At 38.5% G+C, this 23,710-nt stretch overlaps 1 protein-coding gene across 2 annotated transcripts in view; it reads left to right on the forward strand.

Moving 5' to 3' along the window:
- Positions 1-985: 985 nt before the first annotated feature.
- Positions 986-23,710, forward strand: part of LOC104471998 (focal adhesion kinase 1-like) — a 35,894-nt gene continuing 13,169 nt past the window's right edge. The window contains exons 1-6 of one of the 2 annotated variants that reach the window (XM_010087527.1): positions 986-1,182; positions 7,589-7,700; positions 10,525-10,611; positions 11,818-11,955; positions 13,246-13,377; positions 22,373-22,435. In XM_010087527.1, the coding sequence (XP_010085829.1) occupies positions 986-1,182; positions 7,589-7,700; positions 10,525-10,611; positions 11,818-11,955; positions 13,246-13,377; positions 22,373-22,435 (729 nt within the window). Of the gene's footprint in view, positions 1,183-6,444; positions 6,927-7,588; positions 7,701-10,524; positions 10,612-11,817; positions 11,956-13,245; positions 13,378-22,372; positions 22,436-23,710 lie in introns of those variants that run through there. The other variant, XM_010087526.1, reaches the window with a different exon arrangement.

Below are 23,710 nucleotides of genomic sequence, written 5' to 3' on the forward strand. Positions count from 1 at the left end.
ATGCCCACTTCCTTGCTTAGTGCGTAGATCAGCTTATGTGGTGTCCTTTTTCCAGATCTTTAATGCTAAATCACCTTGATTTAGCTTTCATAGCTCCTGCTAGTTTACAAAATATGACTAGAAGCTGAGTAAAAATAAGGTTAAGCAGGAATATCCTGAAGCCTTGGTCTTTTTTCCTAAATATGCAAGTTTTTATATGAGTCTGATCACCTGTGCTCAAACTGCTCCAGACTACTGGTCTGGATAAGACAGAGCAAAGATAGGCTGCGTAAAGGAACGTGGATTATGAGACATGAAATGCAGGACAGACAAGGAAGGGTTCGCCCACTTTACAAAATAAAATGTGAATGTTTTTAAATGAAGGGTGTGTGAATTTTAGCAGGTTTATAATAATTTGAAGAAAACTCCAGTACAGTCAGAGCTAGAAAAATGAAATCTGTGGAACATGCTGGCCAATCCTAAACTGACTCACCATTTTTCCCTTTGTTTTTTTAACATAGTTTCAGCTGAAACTGTTTTATTACATAGTTTCAGCACAAAAAATTTGGATCGGTGCCAGTGTTAAAATACCCTCAAAGTGAAAATACATTCTACGTGTCAAAACACGCCAGTTGGAACTAGTCAAAGGGAAAAGCAAACACAGATCATTGTACCTCATAAAAAGAAGTAGATTTGAATATGAGCAACCATTCTGATTTATGATAGGTAAGAGGTAGCTCAGTGTGAAGCCAGGCTGCTGTGAGCCAGCTGTGGGTCATGCTTCCCCATAAATAGTTCAGGTGGATGCTGCGTGTGTAACCCTGCTGCACACCACTCCTCTCTGCTGTCAGCCGGTAAGTCAAAAGTGATTCCCTAGCGATATGTTTCAGAATAAATTGCATTGTTTGGCTGTACGAAATTGTGATTTGTTTCTGATTTTGTAACAGGTTTAGTTGTTTGTTCACACTGGGGAAAATTTTTTTCTATGTGTTTCTCAGGTGTGTGTATGTGGGAGATCCTAATGCATGGGGTAAAGCCCTTCCAGGGAGTGAAGAACAATGATGTGATTGGGCGAATCGAGAACGGTGAGCGGCTCCCAATGCCTCCAAACTGCCCTCCTACCCTCTACAGCCTTATGACCAAGTGCTGGGCATACGACCCTAGTAGACGACCCAGATTTACTGAACTTAAAGCACAACTCAGGTAGGGTGATACTTCTGAAAGGTTGTTTCCTTGTTCAGAAATATTTATTTTTGCTGTATCTTATAGTATTTTCTTCCTGTGGAAAATGCAAGGTGTACATGAAGTTTTATCTTTATAAGGCCAGGTTGTTGATACTCTCTTAGAAATCTGGACCTTATCTGTTGGAAAAGATTAGACTAGGCAATTAATTCAAATAACTGGAAATATAAATCACCTTCTTTCTGTCCCAAGAAAAGCGTTTTACTGTCTTACTAGCAATTTGTTTATAATTTTAGCTATGTACGCAACAATCCTTGGGGAAGGGAGTAGAAAGAATTTAAGAGTGATTACCTAGTCAAACATGCAGTGTACAGTTTTGGGGTAGAAATGTAGGCTTTCTTAAATAAAAGAACCATCAGGTGGGTTCTGTTGAAAGTTGTTTTCATACCATATATAGCACACTAGTTACCCTCTGGCAGCTGTGTCTGCGCAAGTGTGGAGTCTGCAATAAATGCAGCGTCATTAACTAGAAATTCCTTTCCCCTTTGTAAACCAGGATGTAGACTACCTTATGTTTGTCTTGGAATAAATGTGAGCACACATTTTTGAGACCAGTCTAAATTCACACCCTAGTTTATTCTGCAATTTTTTCCAGCATCCATATCTCCGTTTCACCAGCCACAAAATGGGAGTGAAATTTAAGCTTTGAAACATCACTGAAATATTTTATAGACACGTTTGATATTTTGTGATGTTTTATTTTCATAATATCATTTTGTGCTGTCATTGGATGTTCGTGTTACAAGATTATTCATAGGTGGTTAGAAAAAGGGACAATTTTAATATAATTATGATGCTGTTTTCAGAGTTGCTGTATGGATAACTTAGCTACCTTTAATTTTTTTTCGTATTTCTTAAAATGTCATACGATTCCACCATCTGTTACTCTGGGAGGCCCTGTGTAGACTAATAATTTACATAGCGAAAGGAAGACATAGCCCTCCTCACAAAGAGTTTATGCTATTGACTGTGTGGAGTTCACCATTCCTTCCTTTGCAGTTAAGCTTGGTAGGGATTGCGAGGAAAAGATATGACACGGTTGTGTGATTTAGGTGGAACTTGGCAATTCACTTTCTTTTTCTTTTTTTTTTTTGGCTTTGGAATAAAAGATTTCTTTTTCATTTGCAGTCAGATTGTACCGATAACTTACAGCTGACTGACATGGAGGAGAACGAAGCCATAAAAAAATGTGACTAGGAGGATGGCTATGGTGTGTAAACCCAGGCAGGGATAGTATCTCACCAGCAAGGGAAGAAGATGAGTAAATCCAGAGTAGGAGTAATTGTCTTGGGGGGTGAAATAAATATAGGCCACAGTCAGAGAGTGGCAGCAGCAATACTTAAAACTGCATGAGTCTGGAAGGCGAGAGGGAGAAAAAAGTGAAAGCCATGGAATGGTGTCACCAGATAAACAGGAGAGACCAGTGCCCAAGACCTTGGCTCTCCTCAGAAGTGCACAACCAAAGGGCGAGAACCAACAGTCAGGACTCCCAGCAAGGCAAATTCTCATTAGTTACAAATCAGAATGTTTCCAAGCGTGTCTGGGTATGCACTGAAACAGGTCACGCTGGGAGACTCTGGAATTTCCACGCTGGGAGACTTTCAGATCTTGACTGGAAGAGGCTCTGAGCAACCTGACCTCGCGGTGTGTGGAGCCTAGCTTTACCAGAAGATTGGACTCAAGGTCTGCAGGAGTCCCTTCCAACCTAAACAATTCTCTGGTTCTAAATGAGAAGTGCCCCAAGGGAGCTGGTTTTTTGCTCCTCAAGTCATGCTAGGAGATTTGAAGCACTGTTTATAGAGGACAGCCTCTCTCCTGGAGCCACTGCAACCCTAAAATCCAGTTTTTATTCTATTGTCACCAGAGCAGAGACTTTCTGCCACTCCCAAACTAGTAACCTTTATCTCCTGGAAGTTAGGGAGCACGGTCATCCTTAGGGCTTCTTTGCACTGCTCACAGACAGAGTCAGCCTCTTGTAGGAAAGGTTGCCAATTCCCTTCTGATGAGGCAATCTCAGGCAGCTAGGAAAGATTGTGTTTCAAAACTCAAATTCCCATGAACTTGCAAAAACAAGTCATTTCCCTGGTGGCCTTTTCTGCATGGTATTGCTGCTGTTCATTCTGGATCCTATCCAGGGTAGTCTTTTCAAGCTGAGAGCAGATGAGTTGTTTGCTTGAAGCCGATGATACAGCACCGCAACATTCCTCTCTGTTTTAATGAGAAAATGTCCGTGGCTTTTGGAAAAAACTTCTTTTCTGCATTTGAGATAGCACTGGTGGGAGCATAAGCATTTCATACATTCTCTGTTTGGTATTTGATGCTTTTCCCATTTCATAGTAACAACTGCTTTGCACAAACTTTGTTTGCGTCCAATTGTGCAATCCAAAGATGCTGATTTCTGTAGAATTTATCTAGTGTTATTAGGGTAGTAATAAGACCTGAAATTTTATAGCATTTGATCTGTCCAAAGTGGATAGGGGTGAGTTAGTCTTCACAGCAAACACAGAAACATGGGTGGATTGTGAATTTCCAAATCTAATCCCTCCTCACGTCCTAGGTTCCTTTTTCAGTTTTGGGCCAGGGGCGGGGATAAAAGTGAGATTAAGTCCGGAAAGTGAGGTGCTACCCTGCTGCTCCTGCGAATCTGTCACTGACAGGACCAGAATTAGAATCTGGGATATTTTGATCAGAAAGCATGTGTAGCCTTGGTGATGTTGTGTAGAAAAGATTTTCAGTCTTTCACTGCATTGTAAATAATATTAAAGGCCCTTTGCAAAGTGCTTAGTGTAACCAAATCGTGCAATATCACTTTTACAGCATTTCTCTTCAGAATGACTCCTAGCCACTTGTTGTAACTGTACGCTTACTGTGCTATAATCGTACACTCATTATACAGTCATACGTGTGTGTATTATTTAATTTATTCTTTGCTATGTTCAATGTGCAGCAAGTGTGTATTGCTAAGACAACACCACTATACTCACAGGCTTTCTTATAAGTCAGCTCCCAGCCTTGTGCTTGTGAGCTGTGTTGCCCTGAATGTCCCTTTGGCTGGTAGTTCTGTTAAAACTGAGGTTTTTTTGCATGGGAAGTTAAGTTTGATTTTAATTTTGAGCTTTCAAATTAATGTAAATGCATGACGTTTTCACTGCATCGACTGAATTTTGTTGAAAGTTACTATCACTAACCCTTTCTCCTAAAAATAGCAAAATGAACACCAGTCGTGTCATTGTTGTGGTGAGGGTGTCACTCTGGCTTGCTGTTGGTCACTGATGAAGCAGCCCAGGTTTTGACACTGGACGACCCCACTAGCATCCTTGCGCTGCAGGTCATGTTAAACACATCTCTAAAAAGAATAGGGGGGGAAAAAGACAAAAAAGACTGATTCATGCTTTTAAAGTCTGTTTTTATGACAACAGTGAAATAATTAACTGATGAGAACTGGCCTTGAGCCTTTTTGTGACTGCATTTGATGTAGATCCTGAAATGTTGCTTATAAGTAAAAGAAACAAAAGTGATAAGAGTGAGGGCAGTTTTAAGTCCTCTCTTTTTGTGGGATACTGACAAAAAAATATTTTAACACATACTTGAAATACACGTTGGAGGCTGCAAAATGCTTCATTAGCCTTTCGTTCTTTGACAGTGAACATTAGGAATAATCTAGAATGCATGTGAAAGTGCTTTTGAATTAGGGCAGGATGCAAAAATATGTTCGGCTGCATCCGGCTTTGCATTTCTGATGGCCAGAGACCACGGGGGGGGGGTGGGAAAAAGCTGCTTGTTCAGGGTCAGCACTTCCCACACCAGCAAGCAGCAAGCACTGGTATTGCTGTGCCTTTTGAAATGTAAGGAAACATTTTAGTTTTTCTGATATTCCTACACTGAAGCTCTATCAATTGTGCAAACATTTAATAGTTGAGATTTTTTATCAAACTTAATCTAGCCAAGAAAATGAATTAAGTTTGTACTACCTCAAGATTTGCTAGGGAAATTATATGAATAGAACTACTTCTCTGCTTGCTCCTCTTTGTTGCTAAAAATATGTACAGTTTGGGAAAATATGCCTAGATCTGACTTTCCTGACCTTCTGCAAATTGTAATAAACTGTTCAGAGTACTTAAGCAAGCTGTGCTGAGAAAAGGTCAAAAATATCTCTTGGCATGCTTTTCCTCTGTCTATGGATTGGTCTTCCCTTTGTAAAAACAAAGATGTTTCTGTGAGTCATTTCTATTCTTTGTGTTTTTTCGAGTAATGTTTCTCTGAGGCATTTCTATTTTATATTCTTGTCAGCAGTATTCAGGGACATCTGAGTAAAAGTTCTGCTGCAGCTGATCAGCCTTTGACCAGGCTGCTTATTGGGGAAAGGACCTCCTGGTGCCACAGGCAATGAAAGAGCTGGATGGGATGAATTCAAGTTGTAAGGCAAAAAGCTGAGCCTATGAAAAACAAGTCATTTCAGTAAAAATTTGTCATTTACAGTGATATGATTGAAGTTAATCATATTGTATCAAATACCGTGACACCAGAGATAAAATGGCTTTGATAGCAAGGCAGTCGACAGGTATTGGTGTTTGATTCCTTTTTATGGGAAAACAGGATTGTGCTGGGACAAATTAGACCCGTGACCGCAAGTTGTCAATAAGCCATCTCTAAATTTAGTCAGCTGCTTTTAGCCGACCCCTGTTCCGCTCTCAGAGCATCTGAGCAACTGGTGTATCAACAGCCTTGTTAAAAATCTGTATTTCATTCATGCTGTGTCTGGGTGGATCTTTTTGTGTTGTTTGTTGTATGTTTTTAAAATCTTGAGGTATTTCTTGAAAGATCATAATCACGGTTCATGGCTATGGATGCATGTTGGCTGACTTCTTGTGCTACTTAAAAATGCATGCTGAGTATCTGAAGCGTGACTTAGCTTTAAAGCAGTGATTTTTGCTAGTTCTTCATGGGTTCAAGTAGGAAATATTGCATTTTCCTTATTCTGAAGGAAGAGAGAGGTAAAATAGAAAGATTTTCTCATTTTAAGTCCTTCTGTTGGGCTGTAGCCATGTTTCCATGGTAGTTATATCAGGATGACTTTTGCAAATAACTTGTCTGATTTTGTTTTTGTTCCACATTCTTGTGTTACTTCGGCAATGATGGATTGAAATTGCAGCAATACTTATAAACTTGGTTTAGCTGCAATGAGATGAGAGTGGCATAGATTTGATTTTTTTTTTTTTTTTTTTTCGGCTGCGTAAGGAAAGGCAAAGTTCTTGTCTCCAACCAAGCAGGAATTTATTCTTGAAATAGGCAGCGAAGTTCCAAGATTAGAATAGATTGCTGTAGTTGATCTCATCCCCCTGCATGAGTAATTCTGGGTGGTTATTTAGCAGACTGAACAGAAGATTATAAACTCAGAACCTAGCTTAGTTTCTGGAAACTCTGGAGTGATAAAGAACCTGGAATAGCTCCTTTACCAAGATTATCTTTACATTGAGGATAGCAATATGTAAATAATCTATCCTACTCACATCTCCGGACTATCCATGTAGCGTGCAGCTCCAAGGAATTTGCAGCTCCGTATTTCAAAGCTTCGTTCTGAGTATTTTTTCAAATGGCAAATATCCAACATTAATAATCCACATAGCAGAACTGGGAGGAGGCTGCTGTGGGGGCAGCAGTATCACGTTGAACTTCAAACAGTCTTTTTAATAGTCAGTACAGTGGTAAGTAGCGAACTAGTTTTACTACTGTCTTGTACTTTGTTGAAAATGTAGCCTTTTGACCTGAATGTTGAGAAGCAGAGTGAATACTGTGATATTTCTGTGTTGCTAAATCAGTGTGCTGAATGTGTTCCTGGTTTAGGCTAAAATGTAAGAGCTGAAGCTGTAGTCTTTAAATGCTTTTTGACTGCTTTGTTTAAAAAAGAAAAAAAAATCCCAGCTGAAGCTCAACTCTGTTGAGTTTCAGTAAAGAACATGTTCAGTTTCTTTTGAACCTTTGCAGCTGTTTGGTAGGATATTTTCTTGTGAAAAATAAGTTTTCATGCAAGTAAGTGCTTGATTTATTGTCTTGGGGATTTCTCTGTGTAATTACACATCAAAAGAACTGTTAACATGCAAAAAGAATTTTGTGCAAGATCAGCCACAGCTTTCTAAAAACTCGGTGCTGCTTCTGTTGTTAAAAGCACGCTGGTAATCCTACAGAAGGATTTCTTCATTATACTGGTTTTCAGAAGCCTAACCAATATAAGTAAAAGAAGTTTGTGTTTCAGTTCTCAATCACTTTGTCAGATAGTATTAATTAGTCTGAAAATTGTGAGCTCTGGGAAGAGGTTTGTTAAGACTTTGGACTGGAGTTTTGCTTATATATAACGCATTTTTCTTAGTACAATACTGGAGGAAGAGAAGCTGCAGCAAGAAGAACGAATGAGAATGGAATCCAGGCGACAAGTCACAGTATCCTGGGACTCAGGAGGATCAGATGAAGCTCCTCCCAAGGTAGCTAAATCTGCAAATTATGTAAACCAAAAAACAAACAAAAACCCCTCTTTATTCTGTTTCTTTCTTCAGAGCCTCCTTTGACAGGTTCATTCAAACAGCAACATTCTGGCCAATTTTGTCATCATCTGCTAATACTTCCCTGAAATGACCCAGCTGTACTTGAACTGTTGTAAGAACTGATCTGTGCTATAACATAACATGATTTTCTCTTTCTTGTTGTTTAACTTGTAAAAGACTGCCATAGTTGCCACAAGATTATTTCCTACGCTTTTCTCTAGTCTTCTTTACTGTTGCACTCCAATGAAACTTTATCTGGTGAGTTCTCAGACCACAGTGAAGTTAGTTTATAACACGTCAGTGAGATGATAGAAAACAGCTAATTACATTTTCCTTATTCTGGATATAACATTAGGGGTTTGCTTTCAAGGACCTTATGTGTTTTAGTTGACGCTTAATTTTGTTTCATTATGTATCTGTCCTGTTTGGATGTCACTGATGTGTTCTGCAGCTGTGCTAGTCTAACCTCACCAGTTGCTGAGCACTCTCTTCTCTGAGTAACTTGTCTACTTCTCATCAGAGTTATTTTTCACTTCAAAGGATCAAGCCTGTATTTTGAAGAATTTCGTTTTGCGCAGTCACCACTGTAATGTGGAATATTATCTGTGTTCTGATCGGTTTGTGATGAATTGCTGCAGCTCTCTACTCCAGCTCTGGTGCTGATTAGTGATTTCAGTAGTACTCATGTGGCACATGCTGCCGCACACATACCCCAACAGTCATAGCAAAGCAACTTATTTTTATTTTCTTTTGTTTCCCCATAGCCAGGTTGTTGCCTGATAGACTTCTGAGCTTGGTTCTGTGTTTTGATAGCTTCATGGCAACCAGGAAACATGGGCAGTGGAATTGTTGCTTTCATTTCAGCGTTAAAAACTGCAAACAATCCACCAACCTGTTTAGTCATCAGAGATTAACTACCAGGATTTAGTGTATATGTAAACAGACAATGTTCCAAGTTACAGAAGCAGATAAACTGCATAAATTGGAACAATATGCTACTTAATTAGTACAGTCTTGTTTGAAGAATTTGTTTAGTCTTGAAGCTTTGCTGCTAATCCAAAGAGAATAGGTACCTTTTATTAATGTAATATATGAGCTACACAGTATTACAAATGGTCATCATTAGAGCTTTGTGTATGATCTATAAACCGAAACACTTGACAAAAGATGTGTTAAGAGTGAAATTAATTCTACCAGTGCATCTCTTTTTTGAGGGGGTCCATATGTCCGCACTGTATATGCATTGCAGTTGTTGGTTAGATTTTTTTATACAGTATTTTTTGTAAAATATGGATGTGCATACTAGTGACGTTTGAACAAGTTGAATTAATAGATACGAGTTTTTAAGTATCTCTTAAGTTATTATCTAATTTTCTAATGGTGACAACTGATTTTTTTTCTTCCAACAATTCATTATAAAAGTTTCAGGTCTTTATAGGCCTTAAACTCTGTTTTATTTATAGCCTTAAACTTCTACACATTTTCAAATAATTCACAGAGGTCACAATTTGTACTATGAAATGACTTGAATCTCACAGTGATTTCAGTTAGAAACCTAAGACAGAAAATATCCTAGTACAGAATGATGATAACATTTTTCATAAAGTGATGGTAAATTTCTGCCAATCTCAAAGTAATGTAGTGGTTGCCTTTAGCTGCCAGAAGGACTTAAGGAGCCCGTTTGCATAATGATGAGGTTTGGGGGTTTATTTCCTTCTTAGGTTGATTTTTTTCTTCTCTTCTCTTGAGATACCCAGCAGCACTGTTCCTCATTTTAAAAAAAATTTTAAAAACCTAATATACCTTTGGTGGTTAATATCAAACAAGGGAGGATAGAATGTTGTTCCAAGCAACACTTCCCAACGTTATGTCTTTCAGTAGTGTGAAATTTCTGTACCTATTCTGGCAAAAGGATGATCTGTTCACTGTCGGTAGAAAACCAAGCTTGGTTTTGTGCAGTTTTTTGTAGTAGTGCTGTCCAAATTTATGATTACTTTTCTCGTGTATTTCTGTGATTATACATCTTATTTGTTTATGTGTAAAGTATTGCCCTTCTCCTGAAGGGGTAAAGCAAGATAATCAGATAAAGACTCCGGATAGCCATTCTCTAGCTGCCCTTTCTGATAGGAGCTAGTTCTGTCTTGTTTTTCCTTGGCTGGGAATGGGTTGTAAAACAAAGCATGGATAATGAAGTGACCATGGAGTTCAGAATATGAACCTTCCATTTTGAGGCAATTGCTACACAGAGCTCACTTTAGTCCTCACAATAACACATGGAAAAATATTTATGCTAAACAAACCAGTTTGATTTGTGTTCTGACTGAAGCAAAAGAATTTGCTTTTGGGAACGCTCACAAAATCAAAACTTGTATGTAGTGCAGATTAAAACCAATGCTATATTTGCACCTGGAAATTTGATTTAAGAATTATGTTCTTAGCTGATGTCCTCTCTGGAGTTAAACAGCGCAGAACAGGTCATTTAGTGCAAGCAATTAAATGTGCACAAATAATTCACAGAGCAAACATTATTTATTGACATACCTAGCAAACAATTCAGCTGCTTCCATTTCCAAGCAAAAATTGAAGAAATCTTCATTTTAGCTGTTTAAAATAACGTTAGTCATTTTAGGATATTTATTTTAGAGGTGGTTTTGAGCTTACTTTTGTGATGCATTACTTGTAAATGTTTATCTTACTGAAGAGTAATTTTCTGCTTTTAGTTTTCTGTTTCTTAAAGACTCTAAAAATTCCTTTACATTTACAGCCCAGTAGGCCTGGTTACCCCAGTCCAAGATCCAGTGAAGGGTTTTATCCTAGTCCGCAGCATATGGTACAGCCAAATCATTACCAGGTATTACATTTAACACTGTACATGTATTTTTTCAAATGTGGGATTTGTAACTCAGTTGCAGCTGGTGGTTTAGTTTCATTGAGTTCTATTAAATGGTTTTTGTTTTACATCAGAAAAAAACCCAAACTGAGCCTGGTAGGTTTACTCCAAATGTCAAATATTTTCATATCTGATATGGTGCTCAGATCCCCAAAACTACAATGAAACACATCAGACATTTTCATGTTTATTGAAGCAATGTGGTGTTCATGTTAACATTTACGCTAAGCTATGAAATTGCTTGCCTTAGAAAATGGCATTAACTGGTGGACTTTCCTTGGGCTTATTGACACACTGCTCCTTCATGTTTCTCTGAAACATCTTTTTCTGTTGACTGATAGTCACCTTTCGATCTACCACATTGTATACTTGGGTTTTGCTTTTCTTCCTAACACTGCTGAGGAAATTTAAAGCAAAAGTTTGTCATGAAAGTACTTAAAGCATTCTTGGGTTTGTTCAAAGCTACAGCCATATGCAGCAGTCTTGGTTGAGATTGTTTTTCCCATGGAGAGGGGGAGGTTTTCATTCTTTCAGTGAGTACTTCAAAGTCATTAAAACTACTTTGATTTTCCTGTGGAGAAGTTCTCATGCTGCACAGCTAATCACTCTAATTACATGCTGTCACTCAAGACTTAAGCTTGTAACATACGCTAGGGGGTATATTTTTATGTGGCTCTGTAGGGTGTTGTGCGTAGGCTTCTATTAACTTGAATACGAGCTCTGCATTTGTAGCTCTTACGAATGTATCAATAGATTTATTTTTGTTCATCAGAGGACCTTGATCTTCTTGGCTGCGGAGGTTAAAACATACTTTCTAATGCTCCTGTTTGGATAGGCATCATTAAATAGTTACTGTTACCTTCAAAAGTTATTGTCACATTTCTATATAGTTATAGTTACAGTTATCCTCAAATAGTTATTGTTACGTTATGATAGGCATCCTCAAAGACTTAAAAAAAAAAAAAGAGTTTTGTGTCATATTTTGCCTTGGCTTCTTTATTCTGTTGTTGCTTCCCCTCCTTCTCCCTCTCAGTGACTGCTTGAATTGAGTCATTTCTGCACTCATATTTGTTGAGGGGGGGGGGACGACAATTATGGGGGAGCATAGGTCTTATTAATATAAGTTTTTTTCTTTTTTTCTTTTCTTTTGTTTTTTTCCTCCCAAAGGTGTCTGGCTACCCTGGTTCCCATGGGATACCAGCCATGGCAGGCAGCATTTATCCTGGGCAGGCTTCTCTCTTGGATCAAGCAGATTCCTGGAACCATCGGCCTCAGGAAATACCAGTGTGGCAACCAAACATGGAGGTATTGTGAGCTGACACATCTGTTGTTGCACTCTGTACAGTAAATACACTTTTTTATTTTTTAGGTACATCTGGAGATTATTGTAGGAAAAGGGTTTCTCTGTTACTTGCCTCGCTGCGGTGGGATGGGAGTCATGACTGAATTCTGTTCTTTTTGAAACAAATCCTCCTATGTGAGGTCAGGCATAAAGTGTACTCCTTACACAAATTCTTGATGAAATTATTACTACTTACTGTCTTAATTGAGTGTTAGCAAATATTTTATGTTTGTTAAAAGGAGGCTTTACTGAAACTTGTTGTTATTTGAGATGGGGATATTCATATAAAAGTATGTAATATCATTACTGTTTAAAAATGCCTCTCGTGGGAGATATCTGACATAGCTAAAGTATCTGAGGCTGCTCTGTAACTTATCCAGAGCAGAAAATGAACTGGTCTGCAAAACTGTTCTTGAGTCATATTCTTTTTTCGGTGCTGTTCAGCCTGTCAGGATTGCACTGTTGCAATGAACATCAGATTAATTCCCCCTTTAACCTCCCATCATCTTTTTTTCTGTTCTTCTCCAGTATTTTATACTTTTTTCATTTGACTTTATCCTCCCACAATGATTTGCCTTGTGCGGCTTCGGTCTTAAATCCTTTTCCTCTCTAACCAATGCTCTATTCCCTGTGCCTCTGATAAAAATTTAAGTGATAACTGAGGCTCACAATCTCAGTGAAGTTTGTTACCAAACTTCCCTTGGCTTCTTTAATTAATACACTACTTGCTAATGACTTCCAGACAGCATTAGGATATGTTATATTCAGTATTGTAAGCTGAAGACATGCATAAAAACTTGTTCAGAAATCCATTAAAAATGTTTTTGTGACATGTTTTGCAAGTGTCAGCTAAAACTGAAAAGCGTATTTGTTTTGGGTAAAAAAATTTATCTTGAAGCTTTTAACAACTGGATTGTGCAAGACCAAGAAAATAAAATCGATAAATCTGGTTTTGTTGTCCAACTGAAATGAAGTGCAGTATATAAAGTGACAATGTTACTGAAAAACAAAACAGAATTTTTCAAATCTTTTTGGTTTCAGTGATTAGGAGCAAGGCAGATAAAATGTTTGTAGTTGGAAAGAGTTTCTTCTGATGGTCTGCTTCAGTTTATAAGGAGTTAGAGGAATTCTGCTTGACTGCTGTTGTACATTTGGGCTTTTAAAAATCTCTTCTTTTATAATCTGTAAGTTTTTGCAGCTGTTTATACAATTTTATATTGTAAGACTGAATAAACTCTTACTCTGTTTTGTAGGATTCAGGCACTTTGGATGTACGAGGAATAGGTCAGGTTCTACCCACACATCTCATGGAGGAGAGATTGATACGACAGCAACAAGAGATGGAAGAAGATCAGCGCTGGCTTGAAAAAGAGGAGCGATTCCTGGTAATACTTTGTTTCATAGTGCTTCTTAATTCATTTCCTTTTTTCTTTTTTTATTGCAGCTTGATAAAACTGATCAGTCTGTGAAATGAGATCATTTACTGAACATAGGAGTCACTACCAAAATGTAGGTTCAGAAACAGTTTTTAAACTAAGTGTTCAGCTAGTAAGCGAGTCCTGTATTATAAATACCTTGAACAGCTGGGGTTTTTAGTCAATCTCACTTTATCCAGTTGAGTATTTATGTGTGAGAACTTGGGGCTATAATTCTGTGCCAGTCTGCAGATTGCCAGTTTGTTCTTGAGGACATAGATCTGTGCATACCCTACCCCTAAAAAAAAGGGATAACCATCAGCCATCTAACAGCACTGACTGTCGTGAGAACTGTAAACAGTCTTGTACTAGAGGAATAATGAGACACATTAGTGGGAAGAAATAATTTGAGAGAGCTCTGTGAGGTGAGGAAAAGGCTCTGAACATCACCAGGAGGAAAAAGAAGGGATGCGTTAGTAATCGGATATTCTGCTGCTGTTTCTCTGCAGTTCTGTGTTTTCTTGTTGTCAGTGCCACCAGTGAATGTTTTTCAGTTCAACTTCGGCTTCCCAGTTGTCAAAATTCAAGTTCTGTGTTAAAATTCCCTTGCTGGAGACTGATGGCTACTGACACAGAAGATGGTAGTAGCGTGTTACTCTATAGGCTCCTGCTGGGGAGCCTGTAGGTGCATGAGCCTCGCTTGACAGATGGATAATTTACAGTGGTGTGGTATGGGTTGTGACAAACATCAGTCTCATGTTTGGTCTTAAGAAGCGTATTTCAAGGAATGTTTTGGTTTGGAAGCTTTTTATGTTGTACATAGTTACAAAACATGTATACAGGCAGGTGCTGTGCGTTTGTTGCAGGAGGTAAGTTTGAATAAATTCATTTTCTGATGATAGCAGATGATGATAATGGTCTGTGGTTTCTGTAAGAGTTCTCTGCGCTGTTTAGAGCTGGTCTCCAGGAAAATCTTAGTTTTATAGATGAATTATTTTTATTTTACACACCAAAGTTGCTGGTCATGAATGTTTCACAGAACTTGAAACAGTCTTGCAGGGATCTTGAAGCCAGGACATTAGGTTCCTTGAAAATAAGTTTTTATGCTTTATTCTACAGGAAGTCAGTGGGCAGGAATGGAGAGCAGATCTTGTGCATAGATGATGTTACCAAGACCTTATTCCTTGCCAATTGAATTATCTCAGTCTCTCAGGGGTTTAGTTATTTATGGTATTCAGAACTGTTCAGAACAACTGGTGGCTGTGGAGACAACCAAAGTAGGATAAATCTCTGCTAGCTCTTGAGATGCCTCCTTGTCCAGTACATGTTCTAGCCAAGATACAGATTGTGCCAGTGTGAAGATGTTACTTTTGATTAAAAGACGTTGAAGCTTGCTTTTGGCTGGTTTCCTTGTAAGTGCACTTGGGAATCTGAGGTTTTGCATTGGATGACCATAAAGAAACCCATATTGCTTGTCCAGTTTATTACAAGCTGAAGAGAGGGAGGGGAAAGGAAAATTTCTTCCCTAATTTAGGCATTACCTTTTCCAGTCTTGAATGGTACCAAGTTGCTTGTGGCTTTCAAAAGCCCAGGAGGTCAAATTGATCCCATTGTTGGTTAAAACTTTCAAGATGGTCAAGAACTTTTTGAGGAATTAATATGCTTACTGAGAGTGAGGCATTGTGATTTCAGGTGGCAGTAGATTGTGTGGGAACTTTCTGCAGAAAACTTCCTGACATTTCTGAACATTCTGGCTTTTTCTGCTGAATAGATGGTAATTATTTGTCGTGTTTGTTACTCTCTTTTGATTCAGCCTCTGGACCATTGGGATGTTTACTGTCCCCCAAATTGCTGCTTGAGGAGGGACTTGCTGATTTTTCTTTTCATCTGTAATACAGTCTTAGCATATGTTTGGAAAAAAATTACTGTGTTTTCATTATGTGTTAGTTTTTATTGCAACCCGCTACTCGAAGGAGAACTAGCACTGATGAACTTGTGAGCAGCTGTACAGGTTTGCAGCTTTACTAGGGCTGGATTTAGTTGATGTAAACTCTTAGAGGGTTAAAAAGGCAAAAAACAGAGAAAGTTTGAGTGGAAGTAAGAATGAACTTAAATGGCCAAAATGAGGAACTGGAATCCATAAGAGACTTTGGTTCTTTTCTTTCTGCATTAATATTTTGACTATATGGACTGGGATTTATACTTGAATGCCTGTTACAGATGTATACGCTATGTCAAAAGCTAAACAACTAATAATAGCCACAGGTTATATTTGAACCCATACTAGGATGTACGTTAGAGGAATCTTCAGTTTCTATCTAGATGAGTGTTTCTTGGAAAAGGAATCTGGTTTTCTAGGTTTAGCACTGAAAAAATCAAGACAAGTTGAAAAGTCACTGTAGGGAGTCACTCTTGGAGGCCTTGCAGATCTCCTGAAGGATTTCCACAATTTGTATATGAGAATCCAAACACAGGTCCAGTGTAAAATAATTTATATTATTTATAAACACGCACACTCCTTGCCCCGTGTTCTCTAATGAGTGACTGGTGATATTTCTTCTCGTGGGAGAAGGGACTTCCTTAATTTAATTCCAGGTGATTTAGGGGGGAGAAGCAACTTAGTTTTTCAAAATTGTTGTCATGTCTCTCACTTGCTTTGAGATACCTCTCTGCACTAACACATTTTGATAAAATAGTTTTGCTGGAGCGTGGCTCTCCCTTGTCTGCTACGGGCAGTTTTCAGAAGAATATTTTTTCTTTTGAGTAAAGAGAACAATAGAGGGAGTTGAGCCAGATTTTAATTTCTAACTCATGTATACTGTACAGTGTAGTGTTCTTGGTTAAAACTGCTTACTTTCAAAAGCTGCTCTGTTGCACAGTATTCAGGCTCCTACAGTGTATCTCACTTCTGCCACTGAGAATGGGACTCACAGGGGAGTAACTGCAAATAACTTAATGTAAGACACTGCAAGGAGAGTAAAAATCCTCAGTGGGGTTTCTGTTAGTATAATTTTTGTTTCCCCAGAGTAACACCAACTTGCTCATGTCTTGAAATTTATTGCTTCTTCTACAGGGAAAAAATACAACTCAAACCGTGTTAATAAAAGTGTAAACAGTGCTGATGCTGTGTTTGCTAGAAGAGACACTCCGGATGAAGAATTAAATTGCAATGGCATTGAAAGGGAAATTTGCCAGTCTTTGGAGAGGTTGTTATCTGTGTAAGCAGTTTTCCTGAAACTTGTCCCTTGAGAACATGTGACTAGTCAGTACTTGAAAGGAGATAGAAATTTTGTTTGCAAGCTGCAGCCTTAACAGAATCCAGAATTCTGAAATTCTGATGAAAAAAAGGGAAAACAAAGAGATCTCTCTTCACGGGAAGCTCCTGAGTGAAAATAAATATGTTGTGTAAAAGCTGAAAAGAAGTGTTTAATTTTAAATTGTACCAAATATCTCCATTCAGAGGTGAGAAGAGAACTGTTGGGGGGGTTGATTTTGGGAGATTTTTCCAGGACTGACATTCCCTCCCATCCCCGATAGAGAGGGGATGTTGCACACTAGTCTAGTAGCTTTAATGGACACTGATTGAACTTGTGGGCTTTCATGCTCACTTGATAAAATTGCTTTGGATATTAGCATCTCCAGGAAGGAGGACAGAAATCTCTGTTAGGTTTTTTTTAGGTGCTGCAGTCGTGAGGACTGAGTTTTTCACTCATCATGTGGTGTTTAGACCTCAGCAGGCAAGCAGAATCACAATAAATTAATCAAGTTCTCATTCTGCACTTTCTTCTGTGTTGTTTTTTGATCATATGGGTAATTCCCATCCCCAAAAGATAAAATTGACGAAGATTAACCAAGATTTCACTTGTACATGATGCATAGCACATAGAAGACTAACGAGCAACCTCTGTCCCCAAAAGCAGTGCTCCGCAACTGCAAATGGCCTCTCTGCTGCTGGCACTTTCAGCTCACTGTAACGAGAAGATTTGGCTCATTACCCTGCAGTCTGGCACGCCTGCTGTGATACTTGCACTGATGTCCAGCTCGCTGTCTTTCTGTGTGAACAGATACTGTAAAGGAAAGTCAGTCCATAAGGATCAGATTACTCCATTAGTGCCACAGAATGTTTATGTTCATCTTCCAGCCCTAGCTTCTTGTGTATAGCATTAATTTAAAAGGAAATCAGTTAATTCATTGAGTTAAAATCCTTTTAAAAGGCCCCCTGAGGATGCTTTTATTTGTGGGTTTTGACAGAAGTTTGGAACTCCCAGAAACTATCCTGATTTTGTTTTTAATTCCTTCTAGGAGAAAGTATACCTTCTGTATTTTAATACAGCGTTTGACCCAAAGTGAGAATCATCTGCAAGCACAGATAGGAAACCGCTGGTGGTGGTGATGCCATGAGAGAGCCGGATGAACTGGTCCTAGTTAGTTTGCTTCACAGTTTTAGGAAAGAAACTGTGTCACTTTGTGTCTTTTCAAGGTGTTTTTCTAAGTTCAGCAGTGTAGTGAAGTTAGTGAATTCTGTGCTGTAACTTTTGGCACCATCAGTAACAATCTCTGAACATTTTACAGAATGCTTTTCTTCTTTTGGGCCTGTTTAATTACCTGCTTCCTCATTTCTACTTAGTTTCCAGTTTGAACCTTTCTTTTTTGGTGGTATGGATGGTATGTAGCATTGTTTTTAATCATATAAAATGAAGATATAGATGTGCGTGCCTTTTGGTAACTCCTCAGCAGACAGAGCTCTGTTGTGCTAAGAAATTTATTGTTCTTTCCTGTGATAGGTTAAGAAGAAATAATTCGCATAGTTTCCTTATCGTGTTCAGTTTTTTTCTGAAATTCCCACATAGTTGTGGTTTTGTCCTATTTTGACACTGAGAACTCCAATTCAAATGTAATTGATGTGAACTGTTGCTAAAATAAGATCTTAATTTTTAGCCTGAGAAAATCCCACCAAGACATTACAGTTTGGCATCTCCTGAGAATGCCAAGACTTAGATGTTCTTTTATTAGCGAGTAACCAGAAATACTGGAAATAAAGTAGATTATGTTCCAGTTTGTCAACATACACATCCTGTCTGAAAAGCCACTTGTTGATGTTTCCAAAGATTTCAGATAGTAGACTATTTATTAGGAAAAAATCCGTTTACTTTTGAAGGATTTTGATTTTCTGCAAGATTTTAATAACATGTAGCTCCTCCCTTAAATATGTATCTCTAATGAATATAATAGTAAGTAGATAAGACTTTGCTTAAACTTGTATTTTAGTTTAGTACATTTGGCACTTTCACAAAAAAAAAAAAATTGAGAGCCCTATGGTTTGTATGCTTGAGAAGTCCTGTCATATGAAACACATTTGAAGATGATTTGTCATCTTTGGTCACTGTTTAGCTTCAAGGCTTGAAAAAGATACTCACAAGTGACAACTTTTTCAGGTAAAGCTGGAATCCGAAATATCCAATTGTTGCATTAAGGACATCTGAAGGATCTCAGTATTAAAAATTCAGCAATGCATTGCAATGTAATGCCAGCATAAGGGACTAAAAGTAAAGCTCTTTAGAGCTGTAGAATTGCTGCTAAATTCTACTTTAAACAGTGGGAGTTTGATCTTGGATATCACCTTTACTGTAAAATAGTTTGGCTTTTGAAATTTCCACAGCTACCCAAATTAATAAATTGGAATATCATTTAGTAAAATGGAAGTTGTTAGGATTTATTAGAACAGAGTCAAGTCACTAGAAATGTATTTTGGCCTCCTCTTAGTCATTGGACACAAAAGTGTGGTGGATATTTCTCTGTTGTTCATTGTGTTCCTGACTGTCTGGGTTTTGATGGGGCAGAAGGAGGAAAATGTTTGAAGGTTACGTACCACTAAATATTTTCAACCCTTATTTCTGAAATGTAAATATGCACATGGCCGAGATGCAGGTGGGTTGTATAGCTGTAGCGACTGCTCATGGACTCTCTGGTTTGCCACTACCCATTGGCACTTGGTGTCTTCACTTTCAGATCAGGTTCTTGGAGATGCCTGGGCAACACCACCACCTTCCATGGCTTCACCTGCATGGGGGTAGTCAACAAGACTCAGGATTTTTGTTGGTAATGGGTGAAGCAAGTGTTTGCCAAGTTAATAATGCTCATTTTAGTAATATTTTTAATGTATTTAGAACCTTTCTGAGAAATTATTCTTAGACTGTAGCTAGGTGGCTGTATACTGTTCATGTACGTGGTGTACTGCATTCCACTTACACGCTGCACTTCTGCTGTTGGTGGTGTCTTGGGTGGTTGAACTGTTGCTGTGATGTGAGGTTGTAGAATTGGGCATTTAGAGACTAGATGCTGAAAGGTACGAGCTTGTTAGTAAGACAAGGAGAAGAGAAGGATATTATGTCTGTTAATTTACATTTTTTTCTTATAATAATAGAAAAAATCTGTTGTTTTTTTTTCTTACTAGTGTGTGGGTTTGTGCTTCTGAATCTTTTAAAATGCTCAATATTTCATTATCTTTGGAGTCTGGTTTAGAGTGCATTTCTGGAGTAAAAAATTGTTAAAAGTGCAAACAGCATTAACAACTCGTGTGAAAAAATAGTCTTTTACTATTTCCAAAGACTTCAGGCACTTCCCTGGCTAGAAACAAACATGAAACAAAGGCAAACTGTGAACATGAGTGTAATAGAAATGCAATTAGTAGTATGCTTAGAATAAACAAGGATAGCTGTTTGGTTTAGCTTGAAAATATAGAATCGCAACTTACTTTAGATCTCTGATGGAGTATCTAACATATCCATATCAAATGAGACTTCAATCAGAAAAAATCCTTCATCATAATAAAGGAAATAAAACTGGAGATTTGTCAGTGGTAGGTTTCATCATAAAATCTGTCACAAATTACTGGAGATACATTGGGAAATCACTTGCTTGTGTCTGCTTCAGTTCTTTGTGTTTAAGATAGGGTTAAGCTTTTCCCTGTCTGGTATGATTTGTCTATTTTTAATCTGTAAGTTCTTTCAGGCAGTGACTGTCTCTGGCTGTGCCTCAGTCTGCAGAAGACTGAATGAAAATCCAAAATACTCCCTTCTGGAGTATTTTTAATGATGAAAGATCAATATTAGTGCATTTTTGCAAGTTCCGTCTGCCCTGCTGGCTTTTTAGGGATGTATGAGTTGGAACTATTCTTTAGTGCTTTTAGAAATAAAGAAGGAAAAGGATCTAGACTAGCTTTAAACAAGAAACAAATATATTTGTCCCCCAAAACTGACCCTGAAAGAACATGTATTTATTCACAGGGTCAGTTTAGAGTCAGTATTCACATGCCTGCTTTTCTCTAAATAAAAAATTTTCATTCTCATTTTGTGTGTGTCTGTTTTATGTATATATCCATACAGACATGAAATAAGTTGTATTTTCACTGATGCAGATGTGCATTTTATCCATCTTCTGAAGAGAATGAACTCTGAGTCTCATAGGGTAGTGAATTCAAGCATCAGATAAATCCTTTCTTTGTTGTGTGCCAGAATTAGCACGCTAGAAAAACACTCGTTTTGCTGAACTTGTATCTTCAGATGAGTAGTAACCTTTGTTTCACAACCACTCTTCCTTTGTCTTTACATGTACTTAATGTTGTCCTCAAAGAATGGGTATAACATACATACATTTGCTGAGCAGATGAGATAAATCACCAATTTCTATGCAAAAAAAAAAAAAAAAAAAAGAACCAGCCCAGAAAGCCAACCGTGTCCTGGGCTGCATCAAAAGAAGCATTAGCAGCAGGTTGAAGGAGGTGATTCTCCCCCTCTGCTCTGCTCTCATGAGACCCCACCTGGAGTACTGTGTTCAGATGTGGGGCCCCCAACATAAAAAAGACCTGGACCTGTTGGAGAGAGTCCAGAGGAGAGCCATGAAATTGGTCAGAGGGCTGTCCCCTATGAGGACAGGCTGAGAGAGTTGGGGTTGTTCAGCCTGGAGAAGAGAAGGCTCCAGGGAGACCTAACAGCAGCCTTCCAGGACCTGAAGGGGGCGAGAGATGGGGAGGGGCTTTTTACAAGGGTGTGTAGCAACAGGATGAGGGGTAATGGATTTAAGCTGAAAGAGGGCAGATTTAGACTAGACATTAGGAAGAAATTTTTCCCTGTGAGGGTCATGAGGCACTGGAACAGGTTGCCCAGAGAAGCTGTGGATGCCCCATCCCTGGAGGTGTTCAAGGCCAGGCTGGATGAGGCTTTGAGCAACCTGGGCTAGTGGGAGGTGTCCCTGCCCATGGCAGGGGGTTGCAACTGGTGATCTTCAAGGTCCTTTCCAACCCAAAACCATTCTATGATTCTATGATTTTTATTTTTTAAAACAACCAAGCCCCAAGTTCCTGTATCTCGCTTAAAATGTATAAAATAAAAATTCTTTTTTTTTTTTTGCTCGTATCAGGAGAATAGTGGATCTGGATGGCTTTATTAGCTTTTGGTATCCAAATGCAGTGTTTGAAGAGCTCCGGTAATTGGTCCCATTTGCAGGCTTGGCGAGGGAGCCAAGTACATATAAGCCGTCCGCAGGCAGGAAGCGGGAATTAATGTGCAGCGTTTCTCATCCCGCGGTTGAAATTTTGCTGTTGGGAAGCAAACAATTTTTTAAAACAAAACAAAACTTTTGCTGCCTTTGAGAAAATTAAAATGCAGGTTTTCCAGTGTTGTGTTAGGGCAATGGTACTGTCAATATTTATAACACGCATTTTTCCACATGTGCTGAGAAGGGGTGATCGAGAAGTAGTCGAGAAGGCTGCCAGGAGTTTCGGTAGCTGCAGTTGCAGAAGCACGTAGTCGCAGCAGCGGGGGGTGTAGAGACTGGAATGAAATGACATCTGTATTTGTCAGTGTAAATTTTTAACAGTGTTTTCCTGTCTTTGACATGATTTTAAGCCTAGGTCGTGTGAATCGGTAAGCAGAGTACAGAATGGAATTTTTATTTTTTGTTTTAGAAACCTGATGTGCGGCTCTCCAGAGGCAGCATCGACCGAGAGGATGGAGGTCTCCAAGGCCCAGTAAGTATTTGTGGGATCTTTGCATCTCCCAATTCTTTCTCTGGTTTCCTGGTAGAACATGTTGTACACTATCTTGATTATGGGAAATGATTTAAAGTTTTTGCTAAATGTTTCCACTATTATTGCATGGTTCTACGGCTTTCCAAGAGGCTCAGTTTCTGTGGGAACAGCAGCTATGTGGCAAACTTGTTCATGCAGCAGTTTGGGAGATTTGGGTTTTGTTGTTTGGGTTTTTTTTTTTCCTTTGAAGCTGCTTCTATAACAAATACTAAAATGTTTCCACAAATATGTTGCAATATTTTTTTTAATGTTCATGTGCTCTATAATTAGGCCTTTTATTTAAAAATCTGGATAGTTTTCTGAAAGTTCTGTCAACAGGAAGCAAGATCAAAATAACTTTTGCAGTTGTTTAAATATCTGAAGGGTTTTCTTACAAGGAATGTAAATGTTACTGTTGTATTACCCAGAAATCTGCTTGGGGTAAATGATCTGCTACGAAACAAATGGAGTAAACCCCATAGCCATTCATTTCTTGCCAGACAACAGCTGCAGCTGTGGTATTCTTTCTTACCAGATTAATTCCTGTCGGTTTAACTAAAAAGGTCTCTCCAATTGTTTAATTGCCATTGGAATCTCTGAATCACACTGATTGAAAGGAGGGGTTACGCTACGGACTATTAGTGATAGAAACCTGATGCTTCAGCTACTGTTTGTCCCCAGGGATCACCTTAAAAATAGTTAATATTTTGAATTCACTTTCCTAGTTCATTTGGGTTGCAATAGTAAACTCCTAGTTTGGCTTCAGTATTTCTTCACTACCTAAGAATTTAGGGACTCTCCCTGCATTTGCAGCCAAAGTACAGTCATGAATGAGTGTATTAATGACACACTGCAGCATGGTCTCGAGAGACATTCGTGTCTGGAAGCTGCTAAGATTTTTTCTCTGAAATTGGAGAAGACTGTTAGTTATTATGTCTTCACTACTTTTGCATCGTTATGTAAGAGCAAGTAAAATATCGCTGCATTTTGTTCTATTCATGAAGATGCTTTGAGATAACCTGGAGATTTTGAAGTCATGTCAGAGGTTTGGTTCAGGTGGGTGTCAGTGGCAATGGGTTCCAAGTACAGCTTCTTGCAGCCAGCTGTTTTCTCTTGGCTGCTGCTTGTTTTCAGGATGACTGCCTGGGCTTAGAAGAAAAAATATAACACCCAGATCCCAAACTGCTTCTAGGGGAAGTCTTGTGTTCCCAAACAAGATAGTACAATTTCACACCC

The sequence above is a fragment of the Pterocles gutturalis genome, unplaced genomic scaffold, assembly GCF_000699245.1.
Source record: "Pterocles gutturalis isolate BGI_N339 unplaced genomic scaffold, ASM69924v1 scaffold15861, whole genome shotgun sequence".
NCBI lineage: Eukaryota > Metazoa > Chordata > Aves > Pterocliformes > Pteroclidae > Pterocles > Pterocles gutturalis.